Source organism: Stegostoma tigrinum, chromosome 11 (assembly GCF_030684315.1).
Source record: "Stegostoma tigrinum isolate sSteTig4 chromosome 11, sSteTig4.hap1, whole genome shotgun sequence".
Lineage (NCBI taxonomy): Eukaryota > Metazoa > Chordata > Chondrichthyes > Orectolobiformes > Stegostomatidae > Stegostoma > Stegostoma tigrinum.
In genome coordinates, this window is record NC_081364.1 from 25,782,036 (window position 1) to 25,801,286 (window position 19,251).

At 38.6% G+C, this 19,251-nt stretch overlaps 1 protein-coding gene across 6 annotated transcripts in view; it reads right to left on the minus strand.

Moving 5' to 3' along the window:
• Nucleotides 1-19,251, minus strand: part of iqsec1b (IQ motif and Sec7 domain ArfGEF 1b) — a 427,454-nt gene that overhangs the window by 153,929 nt on the left and 254,274 nt on the right. The window contains exon 1 of one of the 6 annotated variants that reach the window (XM_048547584.2): nt 14,193-14,877. The exons of 4 other annotated variants lie outside the window; for them this stretch is intronic. In XM_048547584.2, the coding sequence (XP_048403541.1) occupies nt 14,193-14,269 (77 nt within the window). In that variant the 5' untranslated portion in view covers nt 14,270-14,877. Of the gene's footprint in view, nt 1-220; nt 578-14,192; nt 14,878-19,251 lie in introns of those variants that run through there. One more of the 6 variants, XM_048547585.2, reaches the window with a different exon arrangement.

Here is a 19,251-nt window from a genome sequence, read left to right on the forward strand (position 1 = left end):
CACAAAAAAACTATAAATTCTGTGTTCAATATTGTTTTACATTAAAAGCTCAATCATTTTATACTTGCCAGCAACTACTTAGATCCTGTCTGCTTCATTTCATAGATGATCCAACTGCTTTTCCGAAGGAAAATAAAACAATTCAAGACCGTTGAAATTCTTGAATGACACACATAATTCGGCCAGACAAGAAGATAAAAGGAGATAAAGGTTGACCTACCTGATGGTCCTCACAGAGATGCAGTACTTCCACATTAGATTCCACATTGTATTGACATCACCAATTAGAGCATTTTATTCTCACAAACCATGGAGTTTTACAGTTGCAGCAAAGAGCTGCCTTCAGGAGCAAGCAAATTATTTCCTGGTGCAGCCAGTTAATGACTCACAGGGCTGAAACAATTTCCACCACAACTCGTTTAAGGAAAACGTACTAAATTTCAGGGAAACTGCATTACAAGTTTCTTTGCCCAGCTTCTTGTTGTACTTGCAACATTCATTTGTTTTCCTGATTGTTGGTCCTAAAACTGAAAATGTATGACGCCCACAAATTTACCAAGTAAGGTAAAAGTCCAAACAGTCCAATGAGGTTTGACAGTCGAGTTCACCATTGAGTAACGCTGGCTGTCTGTGGGGCCCCTTAACATCACTTACCAGATGACAGCAACAATACACCCTAAATCATCTGGTGGGGACTGGTTAAACTCCCAGCTGCCTGAAGAATTTCCAACTTGTCTAGTACAATAAAACAGTACATACGCAGCCAGTGATGAATTGATCGGAGTTGTAAATTGTAGTTTTAGTAATCCTTTTCTGTGAAGTCACACTACTTGAAGATTATGCAATTTCAAACCTTGACAAATTAAAACATTTAGAGCATTATATACCCAAATCTGGAAGCATTTCACTCAACAATTTTTCTAGTCAAGTTTAGGTAATAATACTGTAAAACCTGGACTGGATTTTTAAGTTGTTATAACTTACAGGAAATTCACCAGAACTGATTAACTGAGAGTTACTTCATTAACTGTTAGATTTCGTATCATTGAAAATGTCTAAAGGACGTTTCCTCCGGCATTGCTGGGGGTGGTATCTGGAACCAGGGCACCAAGTTGCTGAGTAAAGGACAAACCATTTAAAATGGAAAAGAGGAGGAATGGGCTGTGGAAGCCTAACCATTGTGAATATTCAAGAAATCTTGATTAAGAGCTATCATTGGGATGATTTTGAAAACTGGCATTTCGGTAGATAATGAGCCATGACATACAATGTTAGTATGAGCTCACAGGGCAGAATGCCTGCTCCTATTGCTATCTTCCTCTATCATAAATATTGCAATTCTAATATTCCCTGAAGACCAAACGATGGAGAATGTTTCTTTTTCGACTGAAGTGTTAAATGCCATTCACATGCCTAAGACGCCCTACCCTCAACCCATGGCAGCATTCCCCTCAACCCCGCCTCCCAGGAGGGGAATTATACCTACTATATCATTTACAAAACCAGCTACCCAGTATCCACCATGAGCTAACCTCAGGTGCTGTGTGGAGATTGAATAAACTCACAATCTGATACACTACATACATAGGAGTGTGAGCTAATGAAAAAGAAAATCCTCCCACTTATAAACCCCTTCCAAAACTTTTACACCTCATGGTCGAGCTAATTGAAATATCTTTCATTCAGACTCCTCAAAGATTGCTAATCCTTTAAAGCCTCACCAAACTGTAAATAAAACTGAACTACAAACTTTCCATAAAACATAACTGTAGCTTTTGAAGCCAAGCATTCACATTTTTATAAAGAACATAGTCTTTGGAGAAATGTCACCGTTACGCAGATCTTTGCCACCCTTTCAGTGCATCAACATCTATTTTGTCAATTCATTTCTCCCACAAAGTGGGTTAAAGCCCTTGGATCAGTCAAAGTGGGGTCTGTCTGAATTCAGCGTCGAGTTCAGCAACAATCTTTAGAGATCAGGTTTTCCTCCTGAATGAATTATGCCTTGCCTATTTTCCCTACTGCCAAAAACTGGATTTGTCAGAATTTGTGTCCATGTTTTGGGTGAGAGGATGGGATGGGATGGGATGGGTGAATTCTGTATCCAGGCCTTAAATGCCACTTTCAAATATCAAATCTGTCCCTGAAATCTGGAGACAAGTTCATGTTACAGCAACCAACCATCACTTTTCCATCTGAATAATAAATGGCACCAGGCTTGCCACTGGCTTTTTGCTAACAACACGCAGTGTGGTTCAAAATTAATTCATTTTAGATTACTTAAATTCAATGAAGACTTATTTCTTCGTTGTGATGTTCACAGCAGTCACAACGCTATATTTCTTTGACAGTCAGCCCCATGTACCAGTTGCTGTTCCCAAGAATACAGCCCTTTCGTGCAAATTTAAAAAAAAGAAAAAAATCAGAATGCACAGCATTAAAAAAAAACAGGCTTTCATACAGAATTAAGACTAATATAAATCTATCCATCGTAATTCAAAGGTGTTTGCCGATTTAGACATCATTGGCAAGAGGAGACAAAAAAGTTATATAATTCACTTTTATAACTACAGAGTTCAAAATGTTTCTTTTTGATTCATTCATGTAATTCAGACATCTCTGACTGGACCAGCATTTGTTGCCCATCCGGAGTTGCCCATCCAAAGGTGCTGACAAGCCTTCTTGATCTGCTGCAGTCCACAAGTTGGAGATAGATGCACAATACTGCTAGGGAAGCAGCTTCTGGATTTTGACACAGAAAAACTGAAAAGGCCATACACTTTAGTCAGGATAGTGAATGGCTTGGAGGGGGACCTGCAGGTTCTGGTCTTCTCGTGCATATGTTTCCCTCATCCTTCAACATGGCGTGGGTTCAGAGGGTGCTGTCTAAGGGGCTTTGGTGAAATTCTGCAGTGCATCTTGTAGAGGATCACATTTCAGACACTGGGTGTTATTGGGGGAGAGACTGAAATGATTTTGCTTGTGGTACCAGTGCACTGTATTGGATAGAGACAAGTCATTTTGTTTTTTAGAAGTGTTATTAGAGCTGCACTCATCCAGGCACATTAGGAGAACTGCATCATACTCCTGACTTGTGCCTAGCAGATGGGTGGATAGGGTTTGAGGAGGTCAGAAGACATGTTACATGCTGCAACATTCCCGGCCTGTGACCTACTCTTGATGCCACAATACTTGTATAACTAGTCCAGTTCCTGGTCAGTTGTAACCCCAGGATGTTGTTGTGGGGAATTCAGTGATGGTAACACCATTGAATGTGAGGGGGTGATGGTTAGATTCCCTCTAGCTGTAGATGGTCATCACCTCGTTTTGTTTCACACAAATGTTACTTTCCACTTGTCAGCCAAAACCTGGATATTGTCCAGGTGTTGTTGCATTTGGAGGATTGTCAAAATACCAGGGGAATTACAGAAAGTGCTGAACACTGTGCAATCAGCAAATGCCCCCACTCCTCATGGAGGAAAGGCCATTAAATGAAGAAGCTGAAGGTAGTTGAGTTGAGGACATTCCCCTTAAGAACTCATTAGAGGTGTCCAACCACCACATCCATCTTCCATTGTACCAGGTATGACTCCAAACAGAGCTTTCCCTTTGATTCCCGTTAACTCCTCAATGTCACACCAGTCAAGGATACGGTCACTCTCGCCTCACTTCTGGAATTTAGCTTTGTTCATGTTTGAGCCAGGCTCTAATGCGGTCAGGAGCAGACTGGCTTGGGTAGAACCTGAACTAAGCATTGGTGAGCAGGCTGTTCCAAGTGTTACTTGATGGCACTGCTGTTGACAGTTCCCACCCTACTGATGATCATGTTGGGACAGTAATTGGTTTTCTTTGTTGTATACAAGACAGAATGGGCAATATTCCATACTGTTGGATAGATGTCAAAGTTGTAGCTGTATGGGAACAGCTTAGCTAGGCATCAGCTTGATTGGAGCACCAGACTTCAGTACCACAGCAGGAATGCTGTCAGAACCCTTAGAACTTGGCAGTATCCAGTGCCTCCAACTGTTTTGGCTATCACATGGATTGAATTGGCTGGAGACTGATGTCCATGATGCTAGGACCTTCGGACGAGTCCAAGGCAGTCATTCACTCGGCATTTGTGGTTGCAGACCGTTGTGAATATTTCAACCTCATCTTTTGCGCACGTGTGCTGGCCCCTCCTACTATTGCAGACTGTATGTTTGAGGATCCATTGTTTACTTGTCCACTACCATTCACGTTTGGATGTGACAAAACGACAGATTTAAATGACCCATTAGTCGTGAAATCACTTTGTCTTGTCTATCATTTGCTCATTACGCTATTTGCTACATGGAGTAGTCCTGTGTTGCAGCTTCACAGCATTGACACCTCACTTTTAGGCATGTCTGGTTCTGTTCCTGGCATGCCTTCCCTGTATTCTTCAATGGCACCAGCATAATAAATGCTCAAAGTTGCGGTAAAATTGCACTTTTTTAAAATTTACCTGACACTATTAAAGGCACTGTCCTGCCATGTGGGATTTCCATTATAATCATGAGGTTATTAGAATTCTACCAAATCAAATTTCCAAGTCACAATTCACACAATTATTATAACAATTCTTTGCCATTGAATTCAACCATTGGCAGCACATTTCATCAACAACTTTAGATACACAAATAGAACTTTATGAATGATAACATCACTATAAAATATGAATTACTTTGTGACTAATTCATCTGCCAAACATTTTATGGCATGACAAGTGGATTAAAAGACATCTTAAAAAGGTACTAATACTAGGCAACAGCCAATTAAAAGGTACTTAATGAGCTTGTACACTAGTATTTAAAATCCAGGCTTTGAGTTAGCAAAAATTGAATATATTAAATAAAATGAACTTCTTGAAACTATTCCTGAACCTAGACTTGCCAATGGGACTTGACATAAGTTTACTAGATTTTTCAGTTGTTGCCATGATTTATTTTGTACCAATATTTCCAGGTCAATGAACATAATTCAAGTATCTGGAATCAAACAAGTACTATGTCCAAGCGTGCCAAAATAGAATTCTGGATGAAGTCACTCTTGACATTTCAAGAAACACAAGAGTAAAGTGAATTAATAGGTAGTAGTTTGTTACACGTCAGCCCTGTTTGGAGCCTTTTGAAGTGTTCTGATAAAAAAATTTAAGAGGATTCACAAGAAATTTGGCAGTCTAGCATCTCAGCATATCATTGGATGACCCAAAGTATTCACTCACAAAAGGAAAAAAAACAAATGATAGATTCTTCCCTTTGTAGAATTATCAGACGTAGCTGGGAATGTGGAGTAATCAGATCAGGCAAAATCTTAATGAATTGTAGAGCAGACTCAAGTGGCCAATTAGCCTATTCCTGCTCCGAATGTGTACGTTCTCAACAACCCTCATTGTTATACAGGTAAATACAATAGTCAACTTGCTTGAAAGCAAGAACAAAAAATAAAAAGAAACAGTAAATTGATGCATGGCCAGACAAAGCTTCCAATAGTACTGGCTGAGCAAAGAACCTTTCGACTAATGCTCATCCACCTTCTTGTAAAAATTTCCATGAATCCTCTTGAAGTACTTCTCCATGTATAGCTAATTTTTTACAGTTTTTTTTTAAAAACTAATATCAAACTTATTCCTGGTGTTGAGCAACAAATGTCAAGATATGTTAATATCTCCAAGAACATACATACACAATGTTCAAAGTTCATTTTGACTCATATATGTTAACATTTGTAAAAATTCATGCCAAAATGTGTAGGTTGCCACTGGAGATGATATAAAGTGTTGATAAAACTAAATGTTTGTGTCATGAATACCAGTTCTCACTTCCCCTCTTGGAATGCACTTGCAGAATGTTTGCCTAGTCTCTTTGACAACATGACATGAAAATCACGAGGCTTTGAAACCTTGAAGATGCTTCCAGTTCTTCACATCCTATGTACAGCATTGGCTGTGTCCAAAGTAATACATGGCAGCGGTTGATGTGACTTGGTTCAGGCTGTGATAATTTGGGGATCATATTTAATTTTAACATAATCTGCATTGTTAGACTTTTAAAATCTTCAGATGACCCGTGGGCCCACAGGTCCAAGAACTTCCTGCTCCTTATGTCATAGAATCCTTCAATTTACCTGAGTTAGCAGATTGGCTTATAATTTTATGTGGCACCATCAATGCTTTGCTCCCTCAGTACCGCCAAGAAATATTTGCCTGGACTTTACACTTGTGATTTGAAGCTGAGAGTGACAGAAAAGGTCATACAGAGCAGGCACTGAAGCTTGGTTTTATTTGTTCAATGTAGACCTGGCTGGCCAGGCAGCATTTAATACCCTTGGAGTTGGTGTGGTCAGCCTCTGCCTGGAACCACTGCAGTCCATATCCTGTGAGTATACTGAAGTACTGTTACATTCCAGGATTTTGATCTCTACAGTAAGCTATTCGTTGCCATGATTATGCAAGAGACAAACAAAATGTTATATTTAATTCTTGAGGAAGTCTTAGGCATGAAGTACTATATAGGGGTTGTTTTCTATATTTAATTTCCTAGAGGTTGACTTCTGCCTTTGTTCGGCATGACCTACTGACCTTTCCAATGCCAAGAGGCTCTCATATCACCCACAAATATTCAAAGCAGGTGGAAATTTATCTATTTGAGTTTTGGTAATCATGGCAATGACGAGAAGCTACGTGCAACTAGACCCTCTCAACCACACAAAATGGCTATGGAACAAGTGGAGTTCTTTCGAGCCTGCAGACATGCCAGTGGTCAACTGATAATCCTACTTTATCCCACCTGAATCATGAATTTTGTGCGCTGAATGGCTACAGCCAATATCCAAAAGGCAAGTCAAATACTATTTCAGAACTTAAAACAAAAAAACTTGCATCTCACATCAACGATATTCCATCAAGGAGATGTGTACAGTATTTCTAGTCAATGTTCAACATACTGGAGTTCTGATGATAGTTCATTCATCTAAAATGTTAGATCTGTACCTCACTATATATCCTGTAAAACCTGAGTATTTCCAGCACTTTTTAAAAAAACTTTCAAAACACTACCTAATTGGAAAGAATTGGTTAAATATTAGATTTCAGTTTGGTCCAACCCAAAACTAAGTTTAGCATGAGGGAACAAGTACAAGTTCCCCATTCCACAAACACTTAAGATTTACCAGACTCCACTCTCAAAGACCACTAACTGTTGAAACCTCTCCAAAAAATATGTCTCGTGGGTTACTGAAAAATTGTTAATCATCAATGCATGATCCAAAGAACATCTGCTCTCTTAATATGTTTTACCTAATCAGTCCCTCTGCCCATTAGATCTGGATGGTACCAGATTTGGTTGCAGGTCTATGCTCAACAGCTTCTGAACTGCTGTAGTCAGGAGGTTTCATTGTCTTAGTCAAGGACAGCTCAGTGACTGCGCAATACCTTTGGTTTAAACATTTGTATGGATGTGCTGACAATATTAGTTAGGTGTTTTGCTTGGCCGGGTATTAAAAGTATCTACCTCTCCATCATAAAGTTTGGGAGGTGGTCACACTTGATCTAGTTTGTAACTTTTCATCAGGTCCTTCCCAGGGAAAACAAAATAATCTGAACACAAGGCTTTCCAAATTGGGAGAAATTAATCCCGTTTCTCACTACTTGAATTGCAACTCTGCCCAATCAAATTGACTTTTACTGTGATCATCGTTTAGCAATCCTAAAGTCATGTACAGTGCAACAGTCATCCAGACAGTGCAGCGGAGACTGGATAACCTCCAGAGACTTGTGAAGGGAAATGGAAAATGGAGAATGGAGAAAATTGCAGCCACCTAATATACATTCTACATTTATAAGTCAGAGTTTTCCAATTCTGAGCTCAGTCTACTTATCCCTCAACTTAAGTGAATGAGTGGAAAAATACCACACAAGCACAGAAGCAGAGATTTTCTGATAATAATATTCAAGTGTATTATTAATACTCTGCACATATCACTTCACCTCAGCACAGCAGTATGTTAAGTAATGAAATACTTCACAATAGATTTTTTTTATCCAAGTGTTCCTTCAATGCGGGGTAGTTTTTAAACAATTCATGTTCCTGCAAAGCCATACAAGTATGGCAATTCCACTGTATTAATCATTTTGATAATATAATCACCTACCAAAGAAGGCAAGGAACAAATACACATCAATAACTTACATTTCAAAAAAAGATTTAACATAATGAAACATCCCGGAGATGCTTCCCAGAAACATGATAAAACACAGCATGATTATAGAACCAAGTTCAGAGATATTAATTCAGCTGACCAAAAGCTCAGCAAACAAAGGAGATTTAAAGAATGGACTTAAAAAGGGTGGGGGGGAAAAAAAGTACGAAGGCAGTGGAACAGAGGGGGAACGGAAGAGCATGGGGCCCCAGCATCTAAAGACATGGGCCAAAAAAGGCACAGCAGTTATAAGTGGGAGTGGACAATAAATCAGAATTAAAGACAGTTGAGGGAATGGAAGAGATGAGAGAGATTGGGAGGGCAAGGCCATGGACGAATTTGAAAACAAAGATGAGATTTCTAAAAGTCAAGGTGTTACATTGCTGGCAGCCAAAATAAATTATTAAGCATATAGTAATGACGAACAGAAACTTGGAGCAAGTTAAAAAGTATGAATAAGCGTTTCAGCAGTAGATAGACTGAAATGGATGAAGTTGGGTGATGTTGGGGAAGGTGAATGGGATTACAAGACTTAGATTTGAAGGCAGCTCAAATGATTGAATGGGGCTGAAGGGTCTTTTTTGTGGCACGTAATTAATGCTATTCAATGCTATTCCATGTGAAATAACAGAGTATACAGTTGTACAGATTTCACTGAATAATGGCATTATGAGTTCCTTCGAGCACAGATAGCACTTAGTAAAACTGTTTAATGAACAAAAAAGGCTAAGTGCCAGAAATTAAAAATTGATCAAACTTCAAACTTTGCAAACAAAAAGTGTTCAAGTTTGATTAAAATGTGCTCCATCATTTCTACAAGGACATCAAACAACTCAAGAGGAAACTAAGTGACTGCTGATAATGAGTTATGACAACATTCTGGGGCTGCATGTCTCTTATTTGTTCAGTTTCAAACAACAGTACACCACAGAGAATTCTTCTGTAGGGTCAAAGGCATGGGATCAGAGGCATTCTCAAAACAAACCACTCAATTTTTCCTTGAAAAACAAATTTCAAAATTATAACAGGCATAAAATTACAGGCTAATATAACTTTCATTTTTCAAAAATAAAAATGTAAATGTAATGCTCACAACAAAGACAAAGTAGGATAACTTGAGAAAGCAGAAAGCTGTCTTGAATCTCTTCAAGGCAGCAGGGTGGCTCAATGGTTAGCACTGCAGCCTCGCAGCGCCAGGTACCCGGGTTCGATTCCAGCCTCAGGCGACTGTCTGTGTGGAGTTTGCACATTCTCCCCATGTCTGCGTGGGTTTCCTCTGGGTGCTGATTTCCTCCCACAGTCTGAAGATGTGCAGGCTAGGTGGAATTGGCCATGCTAAATTGCCCATAGTGTTCAGGGGTGTGTGGGTTATAGGGGGATGAGTCTGGGTGGGATGGACTTGTTGGGCCGAAGGTCCTGTTTCCACACTGTAGGGGATCCAGTCTAAAGGGTTTACGAACCAAATGACCAGAAACTCAGTTCCATTTTGCACAGTGATGATTGTAGCCCAGGAAAGAAAGAGTTCAAGGCTCTTCACAGGGCTGAACCTAAATCAATACTAGGAACAGTAATAAAACTCTTGGGGCAAATGGCTGAGCTTCAAGGAGGGTAATCAACGTGGACAAAGACAGGCAATGATCCGGAGGAGTTCAGAAAAGGGAATTCCAGACCGAGGATGAATGAACTGAAGGCACAGCTGCCAACAGTGGGGTGGAAGAACTGGTGAAGGATTTAGAAGAGGTCAGAGAACTGGAAAGTTCAATGAGTGGTAGAAAGTTACGGAGATAGGAAACAGCAAGGCAATAAATGAATTGCTAAACAAAGACAATTATTTTAAATTTGAGGCAGCAAGTTACCAGGAGTCAACATAAGTCAGCAGGGGAAAAAATGATGGGTAAGCAGCACAAGATAATTGCAGAGTTTTGGATGAATCATAGATCATAAAGATTGGAGACCAGGAGGCTACCCAGAACATCACTGGAATTGTCGAGCCGAGATATGACAACGCATGAAGGAGTACATCAACAGCAAATGGACTGAAGCAGAATCTACCTAATGTGTTGAAATCTTCAATAAACTGTAAAGCTGTACTTTTTTAAAAAGTAACATACCAAATTACTTAACAAACCTTTGCATATTTGCAACCATTTATTGATAATCTGAAGCAGCTTCTGAGCAGATACTATAATTCGTTTTAAAGTGTAAATTACAAAACTGCAGTTTCTTTGTTGATTGACTCACTCCATTGACTCCATTTCTGCCAGGGCTCATTGAAGCTGTATTTGGTCAAATACACATTTCCTCTAGAGTTCAGCTTGATTAGCTACAATTTGGAACAAGGTTACAATGTGATCAGGAGCTAAGTGAACCTGGCAGAACCCAAACTGAACATCAGTTGATGAAAGAAGTTATATTATTGAAATGCTATTCATCAATCATGCCATAGCCAGATCATGCTCCATACCCCATAGAGTAATTATGGATATTTACTAGCAGAGTCAAATACATAGCACCAAAAACTTACAGTATATTAGCCATGCCAAAACAAATGCAGACTTCATATAGAAACATATAAAATGATACTTCCTAATATAGTATATGAGAAAATACAAAAACACCAGCCACAAACAGTGACATCTGTATCAGACATGGAATTAAAATTTCCTTAAAGTGACCGCTTATTGCAGAAGTTTGAAACCAGACAGTTTCTGATTTAATTCCCAATTCTGTCTCTACCGGCTTAGCCGAGAAACCTCTAAATACAATTCTCCTCCAGGAGGAGGAACCTGGATGTTATTACAGTCTTTAAGTAGGATTTTTGCAGAAACCAAACACACACATGTCTTGTCTACGATGATCACAAGTTAAGACGTTCGAGTGATGATGGCAATAATTAATAATTAAAAATATCACAAATGAAATATTTGATTTAGTAAAATTACTCCTGGATAGTTTTGAACAAAGGTACTAAAATTAAATTTAGGGTGGCATGGGGGAAAGCAACATTTTATTATATGGATATTGGGAGATGGACAAAACAATTAGACTGAACATTTAACAGCAGTCAAAAAGGCAGCTGAAGTACAAAACTCAAAAAAAATACACTGCTTAACTTTAATTACCCACTGTATTGATCAGATCAGACATCATTCTATATTTTCCACAATTATTAGCTTTAAAATCATAGTAACTGTAACTGTTTGTGCCTGAGTGACATTCCATGCAAAACAGTACAAAGTTGACTGCAAGTTATTTAATATTGAACTTACAGTTCCTATTTACAGTACTTAAAATATTCAGAAAGAACATCCAGTTTTAAATAGGTTCATGTTGACTTCTACATACATTGACAGATCAAATATATTTTGTCACAACAATTATAGATGATGACAGAAGGTGGTGTAGATAAATGTAGCAAATTTAATTTATACCTTAAATACTGCAGATGCTGCAAAGCCAAAAACCAGAAATGATGGAAGTACTCAACATGCCTGACAGTAATCTGTGGAGATGAACAGAGTCAACCAGCAGAATTTATTTTCTCAGGAGGTTTTCAATCTGCCATCAGGCTCAAATAGAGGTCAAGAGGACTGCACTGTGGGAGAACATAGAAAGATACACCATTGTGATTTTTCCCAGTTTGGTCACATAAACAGGCTCAGGGTGAGTTTGCTACCCAGTTAAGGATGATAGAGAGGTTTTCCGAGCCATTGGGCCAAAGATCTTCCAGCCTGAAAGCAGTAACCAGATGTCTTTCAAACAAAAGGAAGAAGATGGCACTTGAAAAACAAACTGATGCAAAGAACCAGCCAGGAGGCCAGAACTGCAAATATCACAGCCACCTACTTTCATGCCTGCTCGGTCTGCACTGAAAAACTGCCCAAATAGATGCAAAGGCAACATCAGAAACTGCTGGGAAGTGTTCTTGAAACAAACAAAGAAAGAAAATGGATGTTTTTGTAAAGTTGCAGCAACATATAGGAAACAAAAGCAGGCTTATTCATGTTGAACTGCGATGTGAAACCTACCAGTTCTGCTGCATAAATGAGTTATTGCACCATTAAGAATAAGGAAACAATGGCAGTGAAGCCAGTAACATGAGCTGGGTCAAACCAGAAGCTGAAAATGACTGCACAACCAACAGACCTACCGCAAGCAGGAACGGAGAGCACTCCAGGTTGGCTAGAGTGAACATGCATGCCAATGAACCTACTTGGGGCTGGAATGCTTGCTATATAATTTTACAGGGCACATTGGAATGATCAGGAAACTTGTGATTAAAAATCAAAACACAAACAGGTCATGATCACTGGAGCAGAGAATGGGAATTGTCACTGGTGAATCTGTGATTTTCAAGACCATAATACAAATAATGTAATTGTCTTGGAACAACATTTAGGGTGCTCAGATGCTTCTTGTCGCAATCTCAGTACAAAAATTGGTCGGGATTTGGTTAACTCAGTTGGCTCTACAGCTTGTTCGTGATGCAGAGTGATGCCAACAGCATGAGTTCAACTTTTGCAACAGCGGAGGAGACCGTGAAGAACACTCCTTCTCACCTCTCCCCTCACCACATGACCCTCAGGTTAAACCGCCATCAATCACCTCTCTCTGATAAGGCAGCAGCCCTATGGTCTGGTAAGACTATGGCAGCTTTACTTTTTAATCTGGCGCATTCCACTGGCAATTCATTTTTTAATGAATGTTCAAGGTATTTGCGAAGGCCCATTTATGCTCAAGCATGAGGATTATTTAAGGAAGGAAACAGAAGACTACCAGAGTCAGGGTCAGCAACTGGCTTCTTCAGTTGAGAGACAAGGACAGCAAAGCAAAGCGAAAAGGAGAGAAAACGTGGAAAAGTAAACAGAAGAATGAGTAGTAGCGAGAAGGCACAAGGATATAATTACAAATTAAAAGCAGCAAGCACTGAAAATTTAACGATATTGCCAGCAAATGTTCACTGCGCTAAGATTTAAAACTTTCAAAATGATCCAGCATTGCACCAAGTTAATATCTCAAAACAAAGCAATCTGTGTGGTCTGTTCCGCCCACTCCATCTTGACAACAATCAAGGAGAACTAGAATCTTATTGATCTTTCAAGCTCATTCAAAGGATAGTTCATGATATTCATGCTTTGGTGGGAAGTAGGGGAAATTCATTGAGAAAGAGACTTGAGACAACAGTTCACTTGTTGTAGCCAAAGTATTCGCTGATCTACAATAATCAAAAATAGCAAACGTATGCTTCAGCTTGGGGCCTCCACAATGCCAAAGGAGAAACTCAAGTTGGCCACCTCCTTTTCCTGCTCCTGTTCACTGTCCACTCTATCATTAACCAATAATCGTAATTGGTTTTAGTCTCAAAAATGACACGCTTTTGGGGAGTGCTGTGTGCAATGTAACTATAGCATTGTTTTTTTTGGTAGCTATGATGTAAATTGCTACCATAGCAGCCAGCAACAATGACCTTCATTGGTATGACCCTCACATTAAAGCTGTTCTTTAAAAATCAACTTGCCAGATGAATGGTAAAACTCTCCAGTTTGAAGCTTCAAAAGTATCAAGTTTCAAAGTTCACTCAGAAGATTTTTAAAACAAGGATATGTCGCAGTATATTGATGTCATTCATTTTGTTTTCTCAAATTCATGCGTTTTCTAATACGAATTAACTTGTCACAAAGACCAAATACTTCATGGATCAGAAACATTGAACAAAATCAGATCCAATTTTTTGCAACATCCTTCCCATTAAATGTAAGAGCCTGTTCGGGTATTAAGCTATGCTCATGTTTGAATTTTATGCAGCTGTAAAAGCACATTTAATTTAATTAATTCATTCAAGTGCAAAACAAGCTTAATACAAGACCAAAACTGGTAATTATAGATTTCATTCTTTCATACAATGATTACAATCCACATTGATTGCCCCCTACCCCGACCACTGAAATTATACAATTCAAATAGTGTCTTACCTCTTATAAAATCCATGGTTTGGTTGAAGGCATAAAAATTGCCAATAATCCAAACAGAAAGCTTTTAATTTCAACATTTTAAAAATTGCTGTGTTCTTATTTGAGGTCGTTTTGAATAATTCCCTGCTTTGGTTTCAGGATTAGGTTCACATCAGCACCTGCGTGCACAAAGAAGCTCAATATTCTTCCATAAATTTCAGCTTCATTCTTCCAAAAGCTAATATTTACAAGAGACGGTCACGTTGCTTTTATTCGTATTTACATTCCTGGGCTAAAAACTTATGACAAGCACAACAGCACAAGTGTGTACCTTAGTTACTGCATGTTGTAAATCGACTTTCAAAGTCCACTCAACATATTAAGCATGGCAATCAGTACCTCTTTGTCATCTGACGCCTGCTTTTACCATGCGATTTTAATCCAGGCGTGAGAAATTACAAGTGTTCATTGTTTCCTGGATTCCCAAAGATGCATCAGCAAATGTTGAGTTTTGGACAAATGCATGATCATTTTCCATTTGAAATCAGAAATCTCAAATGCAGACTTTTTTCCAGGAGACTAAGAGGCTCAAATACACTAAGTACAGCACGATTACAACTGCCTTCACCAGACACTTGAATTCAGAACTACAGCTGCTCCATTGTCTGCCACTGACTATGAGAATCGTGGCTGTCCTAGTAACCCGGAATGACAATGAAAACAATACGTTACTCAATCAGGGTGTTAATTATGCCTTATCTAATTCCCAGTACCCTTTGCCAATCAGCTTTGAGCAGACAAACTAATCATCTGTACCACATGGTGCTCAGTGGGCAACCTCCCAACAGTAGGAGGTTACAAGCTAAAGCTTTATAGATAGGCTGATGGCCGTTGCTATAGCAACTGGATCACACGGATAAAATCTGAAGTGGAGCATGGGTGACAGTTCACACTAATTCTAAAATAATGGAGTTACTGGTACAAAAGTGCAGACATGACAAGCTACTATAACAGAACGACTAATATTAGTCATACACAAGTTTTAACATTAAGTTTACAAAAGAATGTGTAAGATTTGCATTTTGGTGATTTCAACAGTCCCTTAATGTCTCTCAATTTTCCTTGCACAACAAAGAGAATCACCCAAAGTTTTGCTCCACTTTTGGAAATAGCTTCAGGACAATGCATAAAGTAACTTCGAAGTGAAGATTCTTCATGTTTGTCATTGAAACCACATACAAAACACACACCTTTGGTGTCCAACATTAAATGTTACCTCACATCAGTCAGGAAAGATGCCAAATGTCAAACAGTGGATCTGCCCTTTTGTGACCATAACTTTCCTGACACAAGTGATGTAAGAATCTGCAGCAATCATGGGAGGGATCATTTACAGTACCGCATTATTGCCACAACATAACATTACAGAGGCGCTCTAAAACCAGCCAGAATCAAAAATACAAACAGGCCAACAACTGCCATTGTTTTTCTAGATTTCTGCTATGATACTTAAGTTTATTTTAAGATTTCTTCGTAAGCTGCCATGGTAATTAGAAAATGCGCAACATGTGAAATGAAATGCAAAATAAAGAATTTTTCTGATAAGTTATCATGTCAGAGGAGATATATTATTTAAACATGGGACCACTACAGCTTCTAACAACCTTCTAGCTTACTGCCATCAAAACCAACTGCAACCACCTCATCATTTCCATTGTTCATTCTCTTCCTCCTTTCCCACGATAAAAATGTCATATCATTCATTTGTGCACACATTAGCCTCTTTTCTCTTCATCGTTTCTCCAAGTTCACCTCAAAAGTTTATCCCTTTCACTTCAAATAATTCTAGTTAATAACATGCATTTAGAGAGTTTTTAAAAACACCACATAAATTCCCAAAGGGCTTCAAGATGCATTGTCAAAGAACATTCGATGCCATGTCCCATGAAAAGATGTTTGGTCAGATGACCAAAGTGAGAGGGGTAAGCTTTAAAAAAAAATGGCAATAGGTTGAGAGAGAGGGTAAGTTGTTTAGGAAAGGGAATTCTAGAGCTTTGCTGTAAGGAACAAGAAAACCACAGTTGTTAATGAAGTGGCCAAAATCAAGCAAATGCAGACTTCCAGAATTGAGTCCAGAGCTCTCAGAAGACTGCAGGGCTGGAGGAGGTTAGAGAAGTGGAGAGGGACCAGATCATATAGTAAATCTTAAAATCTAAGCAATGTGGTGATCAGTGGAAAAAGGGCAATATTTTTGAATCAGATTTGTCAAAATTCTTTTAGTAATGGCCAATGACATGAATGCAGAACTTTTTTGTAAAGAAAACATTAAGTACAGTGGCAATCTTAGTGTGCTGACCACTCCTCTGAAAATTTAGTCCAACACTACTTCGTGCAAACTGCCAAGATCGGCTCAGTCTCAGTGTAGTACTGAGCAACTGTGCAACATAAACCAACGTGCTGCCTGCAATACATATCAAAGGTCCAGCCACACTTCTGGAAGAAACTCTAAGTTCTTGCCATGTTTTAGGTTTAAAGACCTCTCTATGGAAAAGCCACCACAGCAAATCAATGTTTATCAATAACTGACCTCCCAAAAAGAGAGCTGCTGCTCTGCATCATAGGCTGAGAGTTCACCCACCTAATTGCTGAAAAGTAATTCAGTGTGCGGAACCCTTAGATTGAGCCAATAATGCAATTAAACACTTTTTGTTACAATACTAGACTTGTCAGCTCAAAGCTTTTCATAATATGGATGAGCCAAAGCTCACAAGTATTTGATGATTCACATCATGATGGGAAGAGACAGAAAAAGAAAGGAGGAGAGATAGGAAGGAGAGAGAAAGAAAGAGCGTGCGATGATATTAAATTTGGTTAAGTAGGTATTGCTTCTTTAAGTATGTTGCAGAAAGATCACTTGCATGATTGTAACATTCAACATCAAAAGAAGAATGTAAGTAATATTCAGTATTCAGACTCAAAGTAAGTATGACTGTGAGAATGAAGAGGAGGATACCAGTCAGTCCCTCAAGCCTTTTCAATCTTTCAGTAAGATTGTGGATGATCAGATTGTGGCCATAATCCACTTGTGAAACAATCCCTGTGTCCCCGTAGTGGTCTCCCTTGCAATTCAAAAAATCTTCTCAGCTTGAATATATTCAAGGACCTAGTTATAGATACAAAATTATCATCTCTGCCAGTGTCTCCTGCTTTACTACACATTGCATTGACAACAGCATTTGCAGCCATTGAAAATTTAGTACAAATTTCCATTTCACCTTGATTTTTGTGAAATATTGCAAAACTTCTTTTCAAAATAAAGTGATTCTGTTTTAAGATTTCTGACAATGGCTGTAAGTGGCGATCATATGGCACTTACGCCAAGAGACTATTTTTGATTTAACTTTCAAGGCATTCAATTTACAGAAGTTGGAAACATATCATTAAACTCATTTGAATGTAAAGGAAATGTTCTTAAAACTTTAAAATTCAGTAAGTATTCACAAATGCATGAGGCAAAGATGTTTAATGTAAGTCTAACAAGTTGTCAGCTCAGAATATACAATAGTGCAATTAATACATCTTTTGGCAAATAATCAAAAAGTAAAGAATAGAGAAATAAAGTAGCCTCTCAAACCTGTACCATCATTCAATGAATCAAAGCTGACCTGAAAACTATGCCGCACCCAACTGCTCTGGCTCTACCTCCACCCGTTTTACAAAAATCCGTCAATTCCAGATTTGAAATTACAGCTGGCAGCTCGTACATTTTTCATGTCACATTTCCAACATCCCCAATATTCTACGTTCTGTGTCGGGGTAGCCTGGTTTTGATTTTTCAGTTTTGTTCTATCAGCAGGAAAGCCATTTCTCTCGATCCACTTGATCAACGTGATGAAAAATCCCCAAAAACTAATCAAATCACCCAACGTTCCCAGGGAATAGAGCAGAGTGTATGAAACATTTCCTATTTCTTTAAGCCTTGGTAGCATGTTGGTGATTCTGTCCTGCACACCTCCCAAGGCCAGTAGATCTCTTCTGAAGTATCATGTTGAAAACTATAGGCATCATTTTTATATACTTCAAATTCTTCAGTTAAGATTGTTAGGTGTGGTTTAGCCATGACAAACCCATGCTGGCTCTCTACAGTAAGTTCAAATATTGAGGCATTCTGTCTTTCACAATAGATTTCAAAACCTTCCGTACGAGAAACATGAATAATGGGAATATAGAATGAAGGGAACACTAAGTCAGACTTGTAAGCCAATGCGACATGGGAAAAGAAAAGCCGACCTAGGAACAGTGAGATTACTCAAACACATTTCGTCAGAATACTGGCCAAGAAACATTTAGTGAAGCTGCTGAAACAAAATCTTCAGCATCGGTAGTTCCTCCTATCCATGGTATATTTGAAGTTTCCTTCATATTTTTAAGTTCTGTGGTAAATTGAATTGGGAGAGAAATTTCCTGTGGCTTGTTTGATATCTTCACGTGTTGTATTGCACAATAAAGCAGCTTAACAATCGTCTCAAATTTTTCAGTCCAACTTCAGGAAACTTGGCAAAGTACGTGAGGAGGTGTAGATCAGTCACTGCAATTCAATTAACAAAATACAACACTTCCCATGATTGAACAGCAATTGCCACAATTAATAAAGTAAAATATCCAATGAATTGTCAACTGATTAAAATTTTACATCATTTGGATTTCTTCTAGGACAGAACATCAGTCGGAAAGGGACTAACTTAGTATGAGCTGGCTAATTCTGGGGTTTGATCCCAAAAGTTTTTGTTTACTTATGTTTGGAGAAAGAAGTTTATGTAGAAACAGTTGCAGAATTAGCTATTATTTATGTTAGCATTAGATAAAGCTGCAATGAAATACTCTTCAGTTCTCTCAAATATTTGATAATTCAAACACATCAGTCTGAACATCAAAAACTTATCTGAGACAACATTGAGCTGAATAGAAGATTTATAAATATTATGAAATTAAACAGAGTGAAACAAAAGTTTGCTCTTTTGTGGTCAATTGCTGACTATTGACAGTGACACTTGGAATGGGTTTGCATTGTTCTGCCTCG